The sequence below is a fragment of the Centruroides vittatus genome, unplaced genomic scaffold (genome assembly GCF_030686945.1).
Source record: "Centruroides vittatus isolate TY-2023 unplaced genomic scaffold, ASM3068694v2 contig_8, whole genome shotgun sequence".
NCBI lineage: Eukaryota > Metazoa > Arthropoda > Arachnida > Scorpiones > Buthidae > Centruroides > Centruroides vittatus.
In genome coordinates this window covers 967,926-991,123 of record NW_027122517.1, presented here as the reverse complement: position 1 = coordinate 991,123, position 23,198 = coordinate 967,926, and the positions used below count along the sequence as shown (strand labels likewise).

At 42.3% G+C, this 23,198-nt stretch overlaps 1 protein-coding gene across 5 annotated transcripts; it reads left to right on the top strand.

The window, feature by feature from the left end:
* Positions 1–251: 251 nt before the first annotated feature.
* On the top strand, positions 252–6,275 carry LOC136981997 (major facilitator superfamily domain-containing protein 6-A-like). 5 transcript variants are annotated; one of them, XM_067278426.1, is made up of 7 exons: positions 307–325; positions 452–540; positions 748–826; positions 993–1,089; positions 1,266–2,663; positions 4,340–4,496; positions 6,066–6,275. In XM_067278426.1, exons 3-7 carry the CDS (start codon positions 785–787, stop codon positions 6,139–6,141), a joined length of 1,770 nt encoding a protein of 589 aa, XP_067134527.1. In that variant the 5' UTR covers positions 307–325; positions 452–540; positions 748–784; the 3' UTR covers positions 6,142–6,275. The 5 variants fall into 5 exon arrangements, with proteins under 5 accessions (XP_067134529.1, XP_067134527.1, XP_067134528.1 ...); XM_067278428.1 differs by lacking the exon at positions 452–540 and having other exon boundaries at positions 252–325; XM_067278427.1 differs by lacking the exon at positions 307–325 and having other exon boundaries at positions 355–536.
* The last annotated feature ends 16,923 nt before the right edge of the window (positions 6,276–23,198 follow it).

Genomic DNA, 23,198 nt, shown 5'->3' with positions numbered 1-23,198 from the left:
CGGTCGAACGGTTCGCCCTCTGGACTCTTTATCTGGGAATTAGCGCCATCGACGTTTACGAAACGAAATTCTTCCCTCGATAAATAACGTTGGCCCGGACTCCGATTGTCGGCCTTTTCTTTTGGAAAACCGTCGTCCCGGACAATAGGACATTCCGCCCCTTCCCCGGTGTTTCGTCTCGGCGTCGATCGACCCCCGATAAATTTCTACTTAACTCGGAAGCGGAGTGGCAATCTTCGCCGATGACGCGCTCGAATCCTTCTCCATTGGCCGAAGGACTCGAATACGTCACTCGAGAGTAAAATTCGTAAATGTCCGACTCTCGGTACGAAATGGGATTTCGATGACGTCACCGCTTCGACCTTTTCCGTTCGTTCTCCTTGCCTTCCTTCTCCGCGTCCACCGCGTAACTGTGCAGCGCCGAACGCTTAATTGTGTTCCTTCTTGATAGGACGGTTTGTTTAACGAAAATAGTGCAAAGATCGCCTTTACTTATCGACCAGAAGCAGCGGGATCGAAGACCTTCGTCCTACGTCGTTAGTAAGTTACTGACCTTTACGCGTTTCGGACCTCCTCTACCCCAAACTGGATCTCGGCCTCCTTCCGTAGACTTTTGCGTAAGAAATTAGCGGGTGGGGTAACGCGTAACGCCGAGGCCGTCCGCCTGGAGTACTTTGCTTCGGCCCGTCCCGCCGTCTTACTGTTTATTTTCGATGATGGAAGATGTGACCAATTCTTGTATTCCAGGTGTCGAGGAACAGAGGCTATCCGGGAATAAGCGGATATGGAAGACGGTGAAATGGAAGAGGGGACAAAGAATGACCAGGTAAGATTTACCCGTCGGTGTGTTTTTACTCGTTCGATTAGGTTACGTGCCGGTGGCGCCATGACGGTAATCGCTACCCGACTTGTTTATTTATTGTTCTTACCAGGTAAATTATAGAATGAGATAGCCGTATATTTTTATAGGTACTGTACAATGTAAATTTCAGGCTAAAAGAAAATGCGAAAAGACGTTGTGTCGACTTCCGTCCGGAATCAACTTCCCCCTCGTGCCTCTTAAGATCGTCAACTTTTGCTGGCACGGAGGTAAGTGTCTTCTCTTCTCTTTCGCTTATACGCAATTAGTTATGTGCTCGAATAACGGAGACTCCGCTTAATCGTGCAACTCGAAATTTTCATATATTTTTTGTTTTTGTGGCTCCTAGATTAATCGATGCGTAACTTAGTTTTGAAATTGACAGTCGATTTGTTTTCTTTTTCAGCCTACGCCAGCCTAATGCCTTATTTAACGGTTTACATGAAAAGTCTGGGTTTAAACGTTCGAGAAACGGGCATCATCTACACCATCCTGCCCGTCTCGGAAGTGGTGGCGCCGGTGGTGGGTGGCGCCATCGCCGACAAAACCGGGAAGTACAAAGCCGTATATATGACTTCGTTACTCATGTGCGCAGTTTTCTGCGCCTGCTTTCATTTTATCCCGCATATACCGAACAGCTGCCGACCCACACCAGTCGACGTCACGTGCTCTCGTTCTCGATATATCGCTTCTTTTTCCGCCAATTCTTCCGCCGTTTACCCTAACGATTTAGAATTAGAACTGGGCGACTGTCAACTCCGGTGTTCTAAACCTTTTATCGAAGATTATCGGCACTTTTGCCACGACCGAGACGTCTGCTTCCCCGAGTTAACGGCGGGAATAGAGCATTCCATTAGCCTTAGAGGATGGGTCGATTCGAATTGCAGTCTTAACGTCAGCTCGATTAGAGTCGTCGATCGGGTTTACGACCATCCCACTTGCGACTGGGATTCCGAAACCAAAAATTACCAATGCGCCATGAAATGCGTGGCTACCAAAGTCAATAACGTAAGCGTTTCTTGCGGACCCGCGGCGCAGTTTCGCTATTTAACCGTAGGGCTTTGTCTAATCGTCAACGTGGGTCTGGGTTTCTGCTCCGCTCTGTGCTTCAGCATGCTGGACGCTACTATATTCGTTCTGGTGACGAAACACAATAGTTACTTCGGAAGACAGAGACTTTGGGCCAGCTTGGGCCAGGCGATTTTTTCTCCTCTGACGGGTTACGTGGTAGACTTATTGAGCGAAGGATGGGGCTATACCGATTACTCCATCGCCTTTCACGTATTCATCGGCATGATCGCCTTGGAAGCCTTGGCCATGTGTTCGTTAAACGTCACGGCACCGGCCAGACCGAAACGTTTTTTTAAGAACCTGCTCCGACTTCTGTCTTCCCCGAAAATATGCGTATTTTTCGTGGCGGTGTTCTTCCTGGGGACCAGTTGGGGTTTCTTGGAATCGTTTCTGTTTTGGTTCCTTTTAGATTTAAAAAGTCCGAATTATTTGCTGGGTCTGACCATAACGGTAGCTGCCGTATGTTCCGCCCCCTTTTTGTATACGTCCGAATGGTTTTTACGAAAACTGGGCCACATAAATCTCATGCTGGCGGCGTTTTTCTTTTACTTCGTCCGTTACTTCGGCTACTCCTTCATTACCAATCCTTGGTGGTGTCTACTCTTCGAAGTGATGGAGGCTTCCACCTATCACATGTTATGGGTGACCATCGCCACCTACAGCGGAATATTGGCTCCGGAAGGGTTGCTGGCCACCATCGAAGGATGCGCCGGAGCACTCCACTTCGGAATAGGTAAAATTAATTATTATACATATATAATGTTTAACGTCGAAATTTCCACGTGCCGAAAGTGCAGAAAGCGTATAACACGTAAACTGTTAATTAATTTTATCGATAAACACTTTCAAAATCATTCGTGTCGCAATCGTTTCTTTTTGTGCGCCTGCGATCCAGGCGCACAAATTCACACAGCTACGCATCAAAAGATACGATTATACAAAACGTCGGCCATTTCCTTCGATCGCTTACTTTTAAAACTCTCCTTCTACTCTTAACCATTCCAACGTAAAATTCTTAATTCAAAAAAAGGGGAAAATACTCGCTCATTATTTACATTTTTAGAAACTATAAGTGGCGATAAAAACTTTTTTTGTATTCGAAGAAATGTACAGTACAATCTTCCTCGTTAAGATACAAACAATATAAATAGTTTTGTAAATAGTTTTTATAAATAGACCAATTTCTAGAAAGTTATAATTCTCATAACCTAGGTCCGTATCGCATATATCGTCGATAAACGCGACGATATATAAACAACTTAGTTATCTGGGACGAGCTTCGAAGAATCTGTTATACGTCATTCCCGGCCCACTTGACCTTCACGCTCTCCTTTGGTGGACATCGACTATCTGCATTTCGATAATTGGCAAAGAATTTAAAAAGTAATAATAATCTATTAAAAATAAAGGCAAATTAAACCTTTCGTTTGCGGAAGGAAAGCTTCCGGCCGTATAAAAGAACAAAAGACTAGCAAAAAGTCGGATCCCGATTTCCCGATTCTTTCTACTTCGTAGGTATTGTATTTTTCTCTCCCGGTCGTAAACTTCCGTATTCGTGTCCGACTACTTCGACGAACAAATTTCCAAAATGTTATTTTAGTCGAACTTTTAATATTTTTAATTATTATCATTAAAATCGCTTTCTACCGTCCTTAAATCTTCCCACTGAAATTTCGTTGGCACGCGATAAAGATGGAAGACCGAAACTTTCGACGTACTTAACCCCGACGATCGAGCGTTTTAATGATGTTTTGAGGAACGCCCCCGGTCCCGAAACCCGATAAAAGTAACCGAATGTAGAATTAAACTTACTCTCGACGTGTGCGTACGCGTTTACGCGCACCGTAGCCATTCGCGTACCGTATGTAGTGGGATGACTCCACTCCCATTCTTATCCAATCTAGTAAAACACGGCCAATAAAAGCGTTATTTTAGACTTATTCCGAAGCCGCGTCTTCTTTAATTTATTATTCTACACCGCGCAACTGGGTGAATAGATAGATAACGCGCGTCTTTAACAGCACTTTTCATTCGGCGTGTGAGATATTTCTGAATAAAAAATGATGTTAAAGAGGCCCATTATCTATCTATTCACCCAGCTGCGCGGTGTAGAATAACGTTATTTTAATCGAACGAAAATAAAATTGTTAGGCGAGAAAAGTTTATTAATTCAATCTCTTCGACGTTTCTTTGGGCAGGAAAGGAAACTCGGCGGTTAACTAATTAAGACCTCTTTTTACCTCTACCGATACCTTTTATACGATGTCTCTCTATCGTAGGACTGCAAAAACTTTTCCTTTTTCCAAAAACTTTCCGAAGAAAATCTCTCGTAAGAGACGAGAGGAGACTATTTATTTCCTTCCCGCAGTTATATACGTAATCCATAATAATAATTCGAACATTTTACAGGTCGGGGCGCGGGAAGTTTTCTAGGAGGAATGTTGATAGACGTTGTGGGAATAAGGACCTCGTTTCGGATAGTGGGAAGCGCTTCCGGTCTGATCGGAGTATCGTACGCCGTCTTTCACTATTACACGAGTAGGAAAGAAAAAAAGCGAACCGGTAAGTTTGCCAAACGCCTTTTACTTCTTTCGATTCTTTCGTACATCTTCGTTATTTTGCCAGCGCCGATTTACCTTTAAATTAACTTTGCTAACAAACAAAGTTTTATCGATCGCGACGAAGGCCAGATACGAATTTCGACCAAAACGTCGCGTAGGAATGTCGATCCGCGGCCCGTAGAAATCGGTCGTCGAGTGACTTTCGGGGATAAAAATTAGAAACGACCGAGCCGCGACTGGATAATTGCACGTTCGACGTTACTCGGCCATTCGCGCCTTCCGCTCGGTAGTCGGACACATCGTTGGTCGAAATAAATGTCGGAAACCCTGCGGCATTCGAACGAATATTTATAGTTACGCGCCACGCGAAAGTAAAGCTGCCGGAAATTGCCCGTTTCCCCCGTTTTTCTAATTACTTAGAACGCAACAAAATTGATTATTTAAAAACCCGGGTTTCCCCGGAAATATGCAGTACGTATATATCTAAAAGGATGATTTAAAAAATATATATAATTTAAAATTTTATTTCAAACTCATCGGGAGGATTAGCCCGATGAGTTTGAACGTTGTAGCGTAAGATTATAAGGATTATATTAATTCAAAATTCGGTTTGCCTTTATCAGTCGCGGAACATCTTTCTAGTAGGCTAAGTTCTATCGATTTACGTAGTTTATTTTACCCAAAACGATCTCTTTTATTACGAAGAGGAAACAAAGTTTCTGACGAAACGTTTCGAATTTTTACCGTTTAAGGAATTCTAATGTCCACCGAATGACTTCCGCGGTATATCTACGTTAGAAATAACCGAACGAGTTGCGTTACGACAAAGTGTGGTTTATGCCTCGTATTTTACGCGAGTTTCTCCAGAAGCCGTTCGAAATACCGATAAAATAAGCCGATTTGGTGGTCGGTCCCGGAAGGATCCTGTCGAGTATCGGGCGTGACGACGTTTCCGTTCGATTTTAGAATTACGCTATCGTACGATCTTTCTGTTACCAGACGCCAGTTCGGAAATGAACGTACTATCGTGTATCTATTAAACGGCCTTTTTCCTTAAATATTCTCTGCCGACTGCGGTTTATAAGCGCTTAAAATTTCGGATACCAAAATACCGGATAAAGGAATTCCGTCCCCTTAATCTTTAAAACGCAATGTCTACCCGTGGAAACGGATTAAGAAGAAGGACCCGGATGTGGCGACGTTTCCTTTTTACAAAGTCGATGGATCCTAACGCGTTAAATAGACGAGTCGTATTTGCCTAAAAGAAAGTAAAAACTACCGTACTCCCCGAAATCTGTCGTTTGATTTCCGCGGTAGAAACTCTTCGGCCACGTCGATAATGCCTTCTATAAGTAGGGAAATGTGACCCGCGACGATTAGATCAATCGGTGGTTCGATTTAGATTCGTAATATTATACGTTAATGTTTTTAAACTTTCGTTTCCCGTGTACTAAACGGGAGACGAGACTAATAACTATTGAAAAAGTGAAAGGCTTTTACGCAAAGCCTCTATGTGACTCTTCGTAAGGGTTAATTCTTTTATTCGAAGGTTTATTTGTCGATGTCTTTTGCAGAGAAGAGGCCTTCCGTCAACGGAAAAGTCGATCGTCGCATGCAAAACCTGGGCAAGACGGAATCCAAATCCGCTAATCCGTCGCTAAGCAAAGACTCCGCGGGTGAAAAAACCAACGCGTGTCCCGTTTAAACTATTAATTAAATCCATTTTCATTTGTATAATTTCCAAAGACGCCGACCTACAATAAAATTTACAGTTTTTCACTCTCGTTTTCTGGTATTAATCGCGGACAAAGGTACCGTATAACGGTGATAAGGCAAATATTACCGCGTAACTGTGGTAAAATTTGCCTCACTCGCCGACTTCTCTCTCCTTTCGTCTTCCGACAAATCTCTATTAAACACTCTGGCGAAAAACACAGTTATTTGCCGGATAGAAATGTAAAAACCGACGCGGTAAATGTGGAAAATAGGTGGCGCGTTGGGAATCTAAGCGCCGACGGAATATAACGGAACGGAGACTTACTTCTTTCGATCGTCCCGAGAAAATACGTAGTTACGGCTATTTTTGCACACATCGGTCTTCGCGGTTCGGACGTTTGTCGTAACGACGGAAGAGCTTCTGTTTACCCGCGTCGGAATCTCGCGGTAAGTGGCGTCTTTTGTTTGTAATAATCCGCCGTAAGTTTTTGCTCTTTCGCGATAACCTCCGGCTTGTACAGTACGGTACTGTCGCTTCTCGGCCAGGAACAACTACGGCCGACTCTGGAGGGTCGAGTCGGTGGGTTGCCGGTCTGCCCTACGACGCGAGTCTGAACCCGAAAGGTTAGTGTGTTGGAGAATAGATGTAACCGGGTATTTTCGCACCGCCTAAAGGTAAGTTTTGTTTCTTTCTAGCCCGTCGCAACTTATTAAAGGATAAAAAGACCTTTAAAACGTACGGTACCATCGCTGTAGTTATATATTTATTGACGACTTTTAATTAAGTGCTAAAACCAGTTTTAAAAAATTAATATACGCGTGTAAACAAAACACCAATTAGGTTTTTCCACCCGATTATTACGATAGACTCGAAGCGAGTTTTTGTAAATCCGTATCGTAATTCGCGAATCTTCTTTCGGGAAATAAAAGACTAACTTTAAATTAAAAAGACAGCCCAACAATTTTTCGAATTTATAAACTTATTTACGATTTAAAATAAGATAATAAATATAAATATTAGAAAACCGGACTCCGGAGTAAACACTGCATGAAGAAATGGCTGTCGGAGCTTTTTTCGACTGCTGAACTTTTCTAACGTTATATCGACACGAACATTTTTTATGTAGAATCTTCAGTTATAATAAAAGTTGACGAATGCAAAATAATTGTGTACAAAGTTTTCGTTTGATATTATTGAAGAATACGCTAGAGTTTGAGTAAAATAACCTGCTGTCTGAGGGTTTTTCCTCGGAATTGTATATAATTACGAGTAAAAGCGGAAACTATTCATTCGTGTTATGAAGAACCCGCGACTCCGCACGGGCCAACTGCTTAGGCAGTTGCTTGGGGCCCGAGCCGAACTTGGCGTTATCCGGTCTCGTCTTCCCACGCTGATCTCGTTCGTCGTGCTTGGTTTGTCTTATCTGTGTTACCATTGAGGTGGAATTCGCCACTCGCCGCCCACGTATTTGCCGTGCGCGGATACCCGCGTGCCGCGCAGACAGATCCCGGCAGTTGAGGGGCAACGCCAGCGACACACTGCTTTGGCTCCTTCTTCGGATAAACGGGCGGCTCCGTTCGAATCGATCGGCTGGTCGTCGGTCCTTTAGGACCTGGATCGAAGTCGACTGATAGTCCGGACAGATAAGTCTTATGCCTCGGAATAGTGTTAGGGTATAGCTCCCGAGAAAACCCTGGGCGTCAGTAAGTATTGCTCGAGCACACTACTGCATCCTTTTGTTGAGCTCGGTGATAGCTGGAGTCGCAGTAAACAGAAATTCATTTCTTTAATCGTGAAGTTACCACCAAATAATAAACGACCATACACTGGTCTACGGGAACTTGATAAAGGGCTGTCCGCCAATGACGTCTTCACTGGAGGAAGAGGGGGTAACCGCGAGTCAGACAAAGCCAGACAGGGGATGGGGAGGGGTTGAACTTCAGTCGACGTCCGTTTAATCGTTACATTTTATTCAGTTTATGCCTTTTACTATATTTATTTCAAAATTTCTTCTATGGTTTGTTTCTACTTACGGTATCCATCATTCATAAAACGATAAAGGTTTTAAGAGGGCTCGAGTTTTATTTTATTGGACGTCAAAACAGGAGTGAGGATTACGGAAAGTTGGTCAAACTGGGATGAGAGGGAGAGGGGGAGTAAACATTTCAAGAAAAATGAGGAAGTCACGTTTTGTTATCTTATACTTAAATACCAAATCTTCGCTGGGGTTCTATTCCCTTTCTTAATCCAAAAGTTCATAGAGTATGCCGTTGACGACCTTCACAAAATTTAAAAATTAAGATCTGGCGATCATCTTATAGAAACTATATCTGCAAAACAACCTGAAAAATTCGTGACAACGAAGACATTAGGCAATATCGCAATTACTGTTTCTTCATATGTCATCCACAACTTTTCTCTTGGAGTGATATCGGAAGAAGATCTCTTCTCCAAACCAGAAGCTTCCAGTCTTGACGGACTGTCTGCTCACGGTGTAGTGGCAGCTGCCGTATTAACATTCTTCAAGACTGGCAACAAATTGCCACAAAAAAACATCATTCTGACATTTAACACCCGCGAGTTACATTCTGTGATTGTCGGATACTTGCGATGCCCAGTAGGTCTTTATATACCGAATCCATCCCGCTGTTATCAATGCCACAGGTTTGGCCATTCCAAATTATCATACCGTGACATTAGACTTTGTGCCGGATGTTGTCTTCCTGGCCACGAAAGTACCACATATAGTGCTGACTCTTGTTGCGTGATTTGCGAGGAGACTCATCCCTCTCTTCACGTGCTTGCCCTTCGTGGCAGCGTGAGAAATAAATCCGAGAAGCGAAAACTTCAAGGAACATTACTTTTGCTGAGGCCAGAAAGATAGTGGAGCCTTGAATATCCCCAAAATCGAATACTGCTGCCTATAACCTGTAACAGTTTGGAGAGATACATTATAGATATAGATGTCCCGCTTTCATTTATACAGATGGAACCAAATCTGATAATCATATTGGATCCTTTGCGATCTGTCACGCGATGTGGTGACAGATTATTTACCGATGGCTGCTTCGGTATTTTTTGCAGAACTTCGTACCACCCACTAAGCACTAAAGCATATTATAACAAAGAACACCGTCGCAGTATACTGTATTTTCAGACTCACACAGTAGATACAAGCTTTGAACTCTGCAGTTTTCTCAGCACTATCTGGTACAGAAGTTCTGGTAGCTTGTCCGATTTTGTTGGGTTCCGGGACACGTTGGCATAAGAGGCTGATATAAGCAACCATCCCACTTGGCCGGTTTCCTCGTGCGCTTCATGTAAAGATTTAAAACTCATCATAAAGGCTAAACTATGCCAACTGTGCGTTCCCCGGATAGTCAGACAACTAAAAAGTTGCACGAGATCAAGCTAGTTATAGAATTTTGAGAACCGAACCATCGCAAGGACAGACGAGAGGAAGTCGTCTGGCAATTGCACATAAGACACAGTCTCCTCACCCATCGTAACCTCTTGGGGGCGGGGATCCGCCCGAATGCCCTTCGTGCCAGTGTTTTAACAGTTGCGAGGTTCCGGGACAGGTCGAAACAAAAATTTAATTTCAAATACATTGGAAGCGAAAGCGCTAATTCTATCGTCGAGTCGGATCAAAAGTTATGTTATTTACGTAAGAGGGAGAAGAAAGAAAACTGTAGTTATTAAAACAAACGCGAAGGCGACTGACGTAACGGATCAGGTGAAATGTCGGCTGGAGAAAATGGGACTCTGACACGAGCGTTCATAAACAGTCGATTCTGGGTTAAAAAGTCAAAAAAGGGGAAAGATTAAACGGTTAAGTAAACATCACGTGTAGTCGTTAAAATCCAAAATTGACAGAAAATAGAAACGACAGGCTGAATTATGAGCGCACGACGTACGGATTTATCATCAAAATCCAGTCAGAATCGATAAAACGGTATCAGACACCCGAACAAGTCTCGGGTTTTAGCTGGAAACAAAAAGGGAGACCAATCGGGAAGCGAGGAAGGGAATACAGAACCAATCAAAAGGCGATATTCGAGGGAAAAATCATATAAAACCCCCAATCTCAAGGTCGAGATGTCGGTTCTCCTTCAATTTTGGCGGCGTTTGACCAGTTTCGCATCCTCGCCGAACTGTTCTAACCTATTCGACGGATCTGGTCCGAATTACCCCGAACTTTAAAGTTTCGCGGAGAAGCAAACCATCTCGCCTAAGTCGTCTCTGCTCCGGGGCTGCATTTTTAACATCATCGTAGACTGTTGAGCATCCCTCCGAAATCGACGAGCGTCATATTCGACACCCGATCCTCGAGGAAGTCTATTTTGTTCGTGGTGTAAGTTTATTTTATGTCAAAAATAAACGCTTTTGTAAGGACACGTGTCATTCTTGCCTCCAGCATCACCGCCCGCATACGATCAGTCCCTAGGCTTTTCCTGACGCGCAATTAACTGATTGCCCCTAAAAGTCGGCATCTTACGCAGTCCGGCATATTTTAATTGCTTGTCAGCTTTTTAACAGATCACGCTTACGATATTTTAACCAGTCTAATCTTAGTCCTTATTGGCAAGGACTTCAATCCTTTACTTCTTTTTTTCGCTTTTATCTGATATTAATATTAGTATTTTAAAAGAATTTGACGTTCTAGACCAGGGTTGTCCAACCTTTTTCCCAATGGGCCAAATTAGAAATTTACTTATATTCGGCGGGCCAGAAAGGCACTTTATATAAATATGTGATTTTAGAAAGTTCAAAATGTAAATATCAGATGTTAATAACAAATACAGTACTTTTTGTAATTATATACTCCCACAAAATAAAAATGAATGCAATGCGATTTTTGACATTGCCTTCCTTTTATAATATTGTCGACATTTGCTTTTATCTTACTTGTCTTAATTCTAAGAATGCTAGTTAAATTGAAATCACTCGACTTGTTTCGTTCGGCAGTTTTGATGTTTTTCATGCACGAAGCAGCTGTTCACGACAGTATGTGCTACTCAACACGCGTAACAGTTTTCTAGAACCAATCGCATTATTATGACATCAAAGTATATCCTGTGAAATGAGAAGAATTTTTACGACATACTTTACCGAAATAAATGAAAATGTATCTAAAAAATGTGTAGGACGCGTGGTAAAAAGGTGTAGGCCGTGGGTCACGTAAGAATATTAAGTGGGCCGCGGGTTGGACGTCCCTGTTCTAGACTCTTTCTTGATTTTATCTTAATTTGTTTTATTATTTTAATTCTATTTTAATTATCTTGTAACATTTTCTACATTATTTTATACGTCTTTTTTTAATGATTTTTCGTTGACTGATTTTATGCAGTTATATTATTCAGTATATGGTGGGTGATCGGTTAACGAACAGATCGGATAACGAACACTTTCGCAAAAGATTTTTATGTTCGGATAACGAACACCTCACAGAACAAACACGAGAAGAAGCGACGTAAAATAATGAATATCATTTGGTCTTCCGTCGTCCTCGGGCAACAATTCCAAACTTTTCGGAGCGCGGGATACGTCGACGTCGAAGCTCGACCCGGTATATACCGATCGGATAGTATTCCTCCGAACTTTGAAACTTTCCCTCGTAACTCCAGCCTTTTATTTTTCTGACAGAAACAATTCTTTTATAGTATTCGCGAGACCGTCGGGCGGGCACTCGTTAAGTTTTGCGTGGGTTTTTATTTTCGAAAGGTGAGAGCGGGACCGGATTTAACAATCAGAGACCCGTGGGCACAAATAAGGCGAGGGGCTCCCTTTAACAGTAGGCAAATTTGACGATTTAGAAAATTTATAAACTCGCACGAACGTGTATAAATAATCGCGCAATATTTCAAGTATTTTAAAAATTTCAACTGTATAAAGTTGTAAATTTTATTTAAAAATAAGGCTATTGTAAACATACACATATTTTATTGTATAAAACCAATTATTTTAATTTAATTGAAAATGCTTATATAAATTTTTTTTCTGCAAGTTAACTTTACACCGGTGAAATTTATAGGCCTACATATGCAATAGTTAAGTATATAGTAAAAAAAAATTATGTTTAAACATAGTTTTGCGGGGGCCCTGGGCACCGGCCCCAAATGCCCTTACGTAAATTCGGCCCTGGGTGAGAGTATAATAGCAAAGGTAGAGAGTGGGCAGAAAATGTCTGATGTTGCTGGGTAGTATGGCTCGAACAGTTTTACAGTAGGCCGCAGTTCAACCTTATCTAAGAAAGATACAGTGTAATCAAGAAGGTTCGAGCAGCTTAAGGAGTAACAAAAATCACATCTGAGAAATAAAGAACATCGAAGAGCTCATAATAGAACCCGAAACGGATCTGACGACAGAAGAACGCCAAGAACTCTCGAATGAAGAACACCGAGAAACTCGGCGAGACACGTTTTCTTCCGAAAAAGAGAATTAATGCCGATATCTGCCATTAAAGATCTTTTGAAGAAGTGGGAGGATGTCAGATCAACGGTCTTAGAATGGCATCCAAAGCAGGGTGAGGTTAATAGGCTCGGGGATCTCTACAATTACGACGCCATTAATTACTTCTGAAAAATCCCTAAGAAAAGAGAAAAAGCAATCGACATTAGACAGATTCTTCAACCCCTACAAACGGAAAAAACGTGACTAAGAAAAATGCAAGATTGTGTATATTTAAATGTATTTTTATTATTACATATAAATAAATGTAGGAAGAAAGTGGATATTTTTTATTTTTTGGGGTTTCCAGAACGAATTAATCAAATTTCCATAAAAACCGACGGTAAATCGATAATCGGTTAACGAACAATTCGGATAGCGAACAAAGTCTCGGAACGGATGTTCCTTAACCTATCACCCACTGTACTGAACCAACGTACACGCATCATTGTTACGCTTGTTTTCAGTTTTCTTATTTCAGCGGATTTTGAGTCATCATTTTATCATATATCTATATTATTTTATTGCTGTTTTAGGGAATTTTGTTATATTTATTACTTTTAATATGTGAATGCATTGCGTATTGATGTTATATATTTTATAGATGCTGCTTTTTTAAAAGCAATTTCTATTTTATATATTTTATTATTTAACGAAATGGGTAGCGCAGCACGGTCCACAAACCCTCGCGCCATTAAACGAGAACAATCCGAAGCCGAGATGCCCGATAATTCAACCGCTCCAAAGCCAAATCAGAAAACTACACCCGAATCATCCAACAGTACAAAACAACTCTTCCAACTCGCGAAAAGACAGCGAACAAAAAGCACTGGCCGAAAATCTCTAAGCAAGAAAGTAGTCTCCGAAGACACATCAATATCAGATATCCGTTCTACGAGCGAGTTCTCAGGCTACTGCGAAGCTGGAGAGGACGTGGACGTAGAATCCCCGGTATCTCCTCCGAGTCGGAGTAAAGTGAAGATAAGGAGGGATGTGCCACTGGCTAAACATCCGTCATCTTAAAGACCAAAAGAATCATTTTATCATACCTGTATTTTACTTTCCCGGCTCTGTTGTATATAACAGAAAAACATAGACATCGGTTAAAAATCACCCTCCAAGATTTTTACATTTTTAGACTCGGGTACCTCAAAACATAAAAACAGCAAAAAAATCAAACAAAAAAGATTCGAGGTTTTTCTGTATGTACGAAGTTATTAAGCTTCAAAGAGGGTGGGGAAATAAAAGGGGGATGGCGTGTAATATCTCGAGTAGGGTCGGACTTATTGACGATTTTACTGGTTATTAGCATTTACAATTTTTTTTTTTTTTTAATAAAATTCGCCCTTACCCCGAAAATTAAACCTTTTCCCATTTTATAATAATTAAAAATATAAAAAGTTTTTAAATAAAATATCCTCTTCTCCCCATAGCGAAGCTTGGATTTTGCCGCTAAACGTCGTCGGTCGTCACGCCAACCAACTTCGAAATTACGTCGACTAGACGGACGCAATATTCTAATAAAGGCCCGGCTGGCCGGGAGGAGCTTCTCGATTTATTTTTGCGGCCTAGCTTAAAAAGTACGTACGCGCGACCAAGCGCATTTTCTTTATCGACGTCATTTCCGATAAGGCTCAAAGTATTGTAGCGAAATGCGCCGGAAACCGACGTTTTCCTCGATCCGAGCCTAGATTCGACACTCGGCATTTATTTTCAGAAACAATGATTTCTCCTCGACAAACAAAATATTTTCGCGCGAATCGTTTGCTATCGGATAGATAAAACCTTCGAGATATTCGTCGGTTATCTTTCGCTTCGAGTTGAACAATTTCGTAGAAAGATGTTTGTAGGTCTTCGGTCTTTGACCTTCATACGAAGACCAGAGAAGAGAACAAAATCGCTGGAAAGAATATCTCTACCTGCAAATCAAACGGAAGGAAATAGGTTTAAAACTAAAGAACTCGGATAGAAAATCGTTCTTGTCGGTATCATTAAATTCAAATAGAACGTTTTTAATGACGATTACATTCGTACGACTCGGTCGAGCAGGCCGGGAGCGAAACGTCCTCTAACCGTTTAACGGCTGAATTAAAGGAAATTATCAATAAATAAAAATTTCGATTTGTTAGTAATTTCCTCTGACTCGAGAACTACTTTATATAAATTTCCACCTTCAAACTCAAACAACTTCTCTTCGGGCTATTCGAAGCAGTGGCGTAGCGTGGGTGTCAGCCGCCCGGGGCGGAGGAAAATTTCGCCGCCCCCTTATTTAGGTATTTTTACAAAATATTATTATTTATTGTGAAATTTTGCCGCCCCCTATAAGTGCCGCCCGGGGCGGTCCGCCCCTGCCGCCCCCACTACGCTACGCCACTGATTGGAAGCCATTCGTAATTCGATTTAAAATAATTTGGACCAATCTAAACGGCGAAATACTTTCGAATCTTTATTACATCGAAGGTTACGTAATAATAGATGTAAACATATACAAAGTAGATGTTCCGCGCTTTCGGATATATTCCAATTCTGCACCCTAACAATGCCTTTTTTCAGACCCACAGTGAGATCGGCCGGGGCCGTACCGGAAGACCGAAGGGTGAGAAAGGAAAACAGAAATGTCCGGGTCGGGACCGTTTCCGAAAAATCTCCCGATTTTATCGTCCGCTCGGATGCCGTCCCGGATGCTCCGGCGCGGACCGTCTTAATTAAGACATTTCTTACAGCGTTTGCGGGTAAATTTCCAACGAATAACGAGTCGCGGAAATTCTTCCTCCGACGGTAAAAAATGTGACGTTTCGGAGGCAGAAAACACAAAAGAATGTCGATTTGCTTTAGACCGGTGGTTTCCAATGTTTTTTTAATCGCGACCCTTTTTAGTTCTTTAAAAATGTTCGCCACCCCCTTTCGTATCCGTCATATTTGATCAATAAAACAAAAAATAAAAGGTTTGACAAAATATATTTTAGGACTTAACGATAGTGATGATATTTTTTATTAAGTATTAATTATTAATGCGATGATTGAGCTCGCGTCCGCTTGACTTCGGACTACGGAGCTAGTGAAAGGAACGACGAACTAGATTGAGGCGCCTCTACCGGCGACGCCGAGTAACAGAATCGGGGCTACGAAGCACCGCTAAAAGTATGACGCGCGAAATGGCCTCGTTAACGGAGGTCTCGACTAGACGCGGCTAGTTTGCCGCAGTCGAATTTCACCGGGCATAAGGAGAGGTACGGGCGCCGGCTGCCCACCGATTACGTCGCGTATCTCGCCCGTTGCCGAGCGTAAGTAAATTATTAACATTAAGGCGACCCCCCAAAAAAGCTAAGGCGATCCCTTTGTGGGTCGCGACCGCCGGTTGGGAACCGTCGCTTTAGGCCAATCGAGTGTGGCGTCAGATTTTGATGGAGATTACGCGTTACTTTGTTTAATTTCTGGATCTTAGATTACATTTTTATTTTAAAATCAACAAGCTACTTTCATTGTTTTATTTGCTTCTTATGACAAACGTGTTTATTTTCTAGGCGAATATAGATAATACATCCAATATCTTGGTAGAAAATAATTTTATACGATAACGCCGCGTGTTTATGCCGTTCCGAAAACAAAAATTATCGCCGAAGTTTATACGTTGAGTATTTCGACAGGGTTCGTAACAACGAACGAAACTTTTCGGGAATCGTCTTTTCGGCCGGGAGGAAATGGACGACTACTTTTTGCCGAATAAACTTCGTTCCTTCCCCCACCCCACGGGTCTGTCCGATTAGCCAAACTGCCATATTCGGAGAATTAATAAATGGCCACGGCCGAACCCAAATTGGGGGTTTTTCCAAAGTGTCCGGTTTCCATCCATTTTCCCCAAATTCCAAACATTAGCCGATTACCGATAGAATCGAGCTACAAAAAACCGACAATAACGTGGAAACTTGGGAGGAAATTTGGAGGCGACGAGTTCGAATCCGAAGTCTATTAGCTGGGAGATGGTTCCGATTGCTCGAAAGCGATAAGAATTGGGCGGCTAAGAATTTCTGCTGCATTTAATGAAGTAGACGAATGAAATTCAAAAATCGAATCGTTCGGCCAGATTAAGCTTTTAAATGAAGTATTTCCGATTCAAATATACGCGTATGTTTCGTCTGACGAAAAGACGATTCCTCCAAAAGAATAAAACGAAGAAGGACGGCCAGAAAAACGGAAACGATGCGATTTTTATAGAAGAAACGCGCGTTTCTCCGGCCATCGGGTTCTATCGATAATTCGGTCCGCGCAGAAAAGATTCGAGACTATCGATTTGGTTTAGACCAGGGTTGATCTAACCTCTCTTCCCAATGGGCCAAATTACGAGTTTACATTCAGCGGACCACGAAGGTACTTTACGTAAATACATAGTAGGCCTACGCGCTTTTAACAGGCTCAAAATGTGAATATCGAATTTTAATAACAAATACAGTATTTTTGTAATTACGGTATATGTATTATTGTCGATGAAAATAAATTATACTCCCCCAACATAAAAATAAATTCAAAGCGATTTTGACATTGCCCTCTAATAATATTGTCGATGTCTGCTTTTGTGGTACTAGTCTTAAATTCAAAGAATGGGAAAAATAGTCAGTTAAATGGGAATCCTTCGACTTATCTCTTTCGGCAGTTTTGATGTTTTTCGTGCACGAAAACAATTGTTCACCACGGTATGTGCTACCCCACACGAATAACAGTTTTCTAGAACCGATTACATCATTACGGCAGCAAAGTGTATCCGATGAAACGAGAAGGATTTTTACGACATAATTTACCAAATTAAATGAAAATGCGTCTAAAAATTGTGTAGGGTGCGGTAGGCCGAGAACCGCATAAAAATATTAAGTGGCCGCGGGTTGGACATCCCTAGTTTAGACCGGTATTTCTTAACCGGTGTTCGGTGGAACACGAATGTTCTTCAGATTTACCTCGAGTGTTCCGGAAAAATGTTTAAAGTTTTTATTGCAAATTTATTCCAATATACTACAGCGTGTTACTTTATTCGCAGACAATTCCGTCTTTCTATTTTATTCCGTGCAATAAAGTTTATTAGTTGTCGCTTTATTGTTTTGCCAGAATAGTAAACCTGGAATTGCTTATCGACTTTTGAATACGATGCTAAATGCGAGTGGTGTTTCGCGGCTGGGGAAAGATCGAAAACTACCGGTTTAGACCAATCGGGTGCCGTCTTTTTAATTTTTCCTTTGTAAGAGAAATTCTCAAAGATTCTAAATGCGTTGGGAGTTGTTGGTGGAGTTGAATAAATTGAGCCAGCAAGAATAAAAAGAGGGCGGATAAAACTTTCGTACGTGTTTATTCATCGAAGAGGTACAGACATAAGACGTTACAAAAGGGTGACAAGTATTCAAAGGGGTGGTCGTAAACAGGCGAGAGTAAACAGTGTCGTCGTACACCGCATCCTGCCTTTTGGGCGACAAACTTTCGGCACGTGACAGCCACATACCAAACAAAAGGGACCTTCCCTTTTCGTTAAAAATTCCCCAACTACTCTTCATTTTTCGTAAAGGCATATCCACCTACAACGTTCTCGAGATGTCATTCGTTAAACGGTTCACGTAACTAACTGGCTCGGTATCTTACTCAAATCTTCCAACACAAATTTCGTGTAATCGAGACAGAAGAGGACGAAATTTTAAGGGTTACGGTACCCGAGTCCGACGACCGTACGGTACCACGTTATAGAAGTCCTTCCCACCCCGAAACCCGATAAATATAACCGAACGAAGAATTTAATCTATCTATTAATTCAATTGCCTTATTTTATACTATTTTTGTTATAGTATTGTCTACTTAGGACTTAGCATATTATTAGGACTTATACTAGTGTTTTCGTTTCGGCCAAAAAAACCAGGTGAAAAATAAAGATTGTGTTTTCTGAATACGACGTCCTCTTTTTGCAAAAACAAAAACACTAGTATAATAAGTCGCAATAATATGCTAAGTCCGAAGTAGACAATAATATAATAAAAATAATTTAATCTCGCGCCCGTGTAAATGCACGTGGAGCGACATATATGGTAGGTGGCTTCGCCTCGTCCCTCATCTCAATTTCAAAAGAGCCACCAATAAAAGTTTTTTCTGTAATTTAAAAAAATGTATTAAAGGTATTATTGTAATAAAACAGATCCGATTCTCTTCCTTGGTATTATCGAACTTTCGGATTCGGAAAAACTCTACATTTAATATAACGGGCGCAGTTTAAACAATTTTAAAAAATAGACTCGGTTCAACCGTAATATTAGAGATGGGGCTCGGAGGACCTTTCCGTGTCCGCGAGTCACCTAACAGGCTAGTTATAATTACGTAATTTGCGGACGGCCGAGCGGACTTACTCGTTAGAACGTCTATTTTTAAAGATACGAAGCGAATACAATTTAGTCGGCATAAATTTAAAAAATACGACGATTTATCGAGCCCGAGACGACAAAAATTAAAACTAAGACATTTATAGGGTAAAAAGTAAGGAAATGGCAGGATACGTCGAATGCCAAACGTTTCCTCGCATCTGGACACGCCGCGCCCGTCTCGTCTTACCAGGTTAATACGCGTACAAATTTAAAGGAAATTCGAGTAAAGGATGCGGCGCATTCCGCACGTTTTCCGCCGTACGACTCGGACAAACGTTTCCTTCGGCACTGTTCTTCACCTTTAACGTTCGATTCGTTTTCCGAGTTAAGAAACGACGGCGATAGTTTGCGGGAAAGCGTTAGAAAGAGTCGGATGGGTTTCTCTTTAAGCCGCATTTAAATCAACAAATGGAAAATTCTTTTAGAGGCAGTGATTAGTAAAGCGCAAACCTTACCGGCGAAAAATATACGTACAGAAACCACTCGGGCTTTTGACTTTACGTACTGTACGGTACGCTTCCGACGGACTTTTAACGGCTTAAAGACGATTTATCCGTCCGAACGTTTCAAAAGTTAGACGAGGCGAATTAACGAAAACGACGAAATTGTCAAAATACTTAAGCAACTTCGCTACTCTGGAAAATAATTGGGAAAACGTTATATTCGTGCCAGTAGGTTCCCATAAGATAAACGACGAAAGTCGTCGAATTCCGCCACTTTGGCCGAGGCCAATTGTTTAAATAGAATGGTCGAGTTAATTGTTCGCTTAATTAACATTTCCCTCTCTACGCCCATCGAAAGCTTCTTCGTTTCTGCTATATTTTCCAGATTTTTCGATTATTTTCGACGAAACGCCACGGAAAGCTTTTAGTAAAAATGAATTTTAAATCCTAATTTAAAGATTCTTAATCTAACAAAACACGGGGCCCCACCAGACTTCGATAAACCCTAGGCCCCGTAAAACCTAGATCCGCCGCCGACTAGCGGGCAATAGTTTCGGAAATAATCTTTTACTCGTCGAGCTTCGTCTTTTTCCCGTCTCCGTATTAATTTTTCGAGCGTATTCCGAACAGTTACCGCGGAGAATTATATAACCGCTTCTACGCGTGGGAAATACATAAATTTAGTTAGGTGTATATGTTTCTTTACGTTAGCTTATATACAGGTAGCCCGTATATTTACAGTATACCGTTCTTCGAATTGAAAAATGCTTTAAAAAATAAATTTATCAATTAGTCGACGCGTAAGACGACGATAAAGATAATAAGTAAGCGCGTCGTCGCGGACGGGCCCACCGTACCGTTTACCTACTTTCGTCCCCACACGATAATTATTTCGTATCTTCGGGAATAAGCGGATGACAAAGATATATTTTCTGTAAATAGACAGGAAACAACAAAAACGACGGACCGCTTTGGCCTTTAAAACGAGAAGAAAATCTCCCGGAAAAGACAAAGCGGAATTCGCACGGGTTTAGTCGGCGGCGGATCAAAAATAATAAAATTTTCGTCAGCCAGCCATTAAAGCCGACGTTTTACAAATATAGTCTGTTCCGCCACACCGAAGCAGTTACGCTAATAACGCGATAACGAGCGCGTCGTACGACCGATTTCTACGAAGACGCGGTGTTTTAATCCCACGCGTGGACAAATATACGGCTTCGCAGATAATCCGTCGTCCCTCGGCCCAATCGGCCTAACCGGTTCCCGATTTCGTGTCCTTTTGCCGGCCGAAGACTTATTTCGTCCGCGATTTGTTTGCCGAGAACATTACGGAGCGATGGAAGAGAAATCGATTATTGGTTAATTGTCATATCGCGTAATAATAATTTTATGAAAAAACGGCAATAAAAAATATTATTTATTATTTTTTATATTTAAATTAGTTATCGTTTTAAATAATTTAAATATTTATTATTAATTAATCTTTATTTTTGCACGTTCTATTATCGTTTATTTTTTTCGTTACTTTTAACTTGGTTCTTTTAATTCGTCCGAGATAGTAGCCGGGTGCCGGAAGTGTTACGAGGGTGGTACGATAAGTCTTTCTTTTATCTCCGATGGTATTAATGCCCTAGGATATCGGCGAGACCTAGATACGCGTGCGTTAACACCGTTTGCGGAGAAAATTACGGAGAAGTTTTTCCAATTTCCACAAGATAACGCACCCATCGGTAAGGCAAAATGTAATGGGTTTTCGGCAAACGGCGCGCGCGTTACCTTGGCCCGATCTCGATCCCGTAGAAAATACGTCTGGTATCTTAGCCGGGAAAGAATACGGGAACGGAAGGCGATATACGTGGATGGAACGATTAAAAAATCAAAATAATCCACGGTCGGCACGAAATCGCGGCCCGAGAGAGGGAAACTCTTATTAAAACGATGCTAGTTAGAGTTTACCAAATAACTAATGAACGAGGAGGACGAATTGTCGGTTAGTAATAAATAAAATCACCGGTTATCGAAGTGGCTCTTTCGCGCGAGAACATCCTCTAGAAAACTGGGTTAATGTTACCTATGGTTCTAAAATGGCGGATCGTCTCTGGTTCGAGGAAACGGAGGAAAGAAAACAGTGGGGACGCACGTTCTAATCTAACCTAACCTATTTTAATAAATTACCGTAACTATTACCAACCAAATTATTAGAATACGTTAGGTTAGGTTAAAACGTGCGTCCCCACTGTTTTCTTTTTTCCGTTTCCACGAATCAGAGACGAGCCGCCATTTTGGAACCGAAAGTAACATTAACCGAAAACTATTAACATTTATTTATATTTATATTTTATTGCCGGATTAGATAAAATTGTTATTACGTTATATCGGAATAAACCAATAGTCGATCGACTCGTATCGTTTCCTCCACGCTTTTTTTTCTTTACCGACGCGGTTATTTCGCGGTGGCCGTATCGTTTGGGAACGGATCGTCGGCGTAACTCGGAACGAGCCGGAATTTGGATCTTTCGGACGGACATCCGACAGTACGGTACGACGTCACCACAAAATTCGTTTTCCAAAGCCGGGCCTTTTCGAGTACAATTCCGGTCCGAAGGCGGCGGCGCGGGAACAAGACCCGCTAATGTCGGAACGACGCCTTAGCCCCCACCTGGCCGAACCCGGGCGAAAATACGGCGGAGAATTATTCCCTCGACGTTTAAAGCGAGGATTAATTAAAGAGCATTTCCGGAGAGAGAGGGGAGGGACGGCTCCGGTGCGGGTGGAGGGGCAGAAGACGGCCGAGAGAAGAAAGGTCCGAGACTATTTACGGCCGGAAAACGAGGGAGGCGCCGCCATTTGCCAAAAGTTCCGTCAACGAACAAAAAAAGTGGCAGTTTTCCCTCCCCCGGTAGAGAAATGTTTTTCCGGTGGAAACGAGATGGCGTCCGAAATTACGTTACGGGACGAGAGCGAAAAAAGTGGGAACGAACGATGGAAAGACGAGAGGGGAAAGACGGGGACTAACCGGCGGACGGCGGCATTTTTATTTATCGAAAAAGCGATTCGGGTTATCAGCCAACGGCAGCTATTTGCACGGTCCCCAGTCAAGGTCGCCGACGACTTAACAATAGTTTCCTCCTTATTTATAGACTCGCTTTTAAAGTACGTACCTTTTGCTTTTGTCGCCGTCTCTTTCGTTTAATAGCGAAGTAGATCGCCGGACGGAAATACTCCGCCCTCGCGCCCGTCGTCTCCGCTTAACTCGGACTCGCCTCCCGCTGCCACCCCTCGGCGTTCGTCCCCCGCCGTCGGCCACCGACGGCACTTTTAACCCGAAGCGTCGCCGCCGGCGGGGCGATCCCCGGACGAATAATTGCGGAGGGAAAGGACGGCGGCGCCCGGTTTCGGAGAGCGAAGTGGGACGGGCCTACGTTTACCGTTAGTCGAGGCGGTCGGGTCGGGCGCCGAAACGTAACGGAGGTGGAAGGGGACCGATCCGTTTACCGAAATATTTGTTTATTAAGGGAAATAAATTATTATTAAATGGACGGAAGGGAAGACGCCCGCCTTCCACCCACCGACGAATAGAAAGTGCGGCTCGTTTTCCCCTTCGCCCACTCGCCCTTTCGTTAGTCCGTCTTCGGCGGCCGAGCGTTTCCGGAATTTCCAAATCCCGCGGGTCCCGCCGGAGAAAAAGGCGCCCGAAAGCGTTTTTTT

Bases quoted from the DNA above. Each gene is read 5' to 3' on its own strand.
- LOC136981997 (XM_067278428.1), top strand. From the start codon at position 785: ATGGAAGACGGTGAAATGGAAGAGGGGACAAAGAATGACCAG. The intron at 1,090-1,265 runs GTAAGTGTCTTC...TTTCTTTTTCAG, and splicing joins CAACTTTTGCTGGCACGGAG to CCTACGCCAGCCTAATGCCT. The intron at 4,497-6,065 runs GTTTGCCAAACG...TGTCTTTTGCAG, and splicing joins GAAAAAAAGCGAACCGGTAA to AGAAGAGGCCTTCCGTCAAC.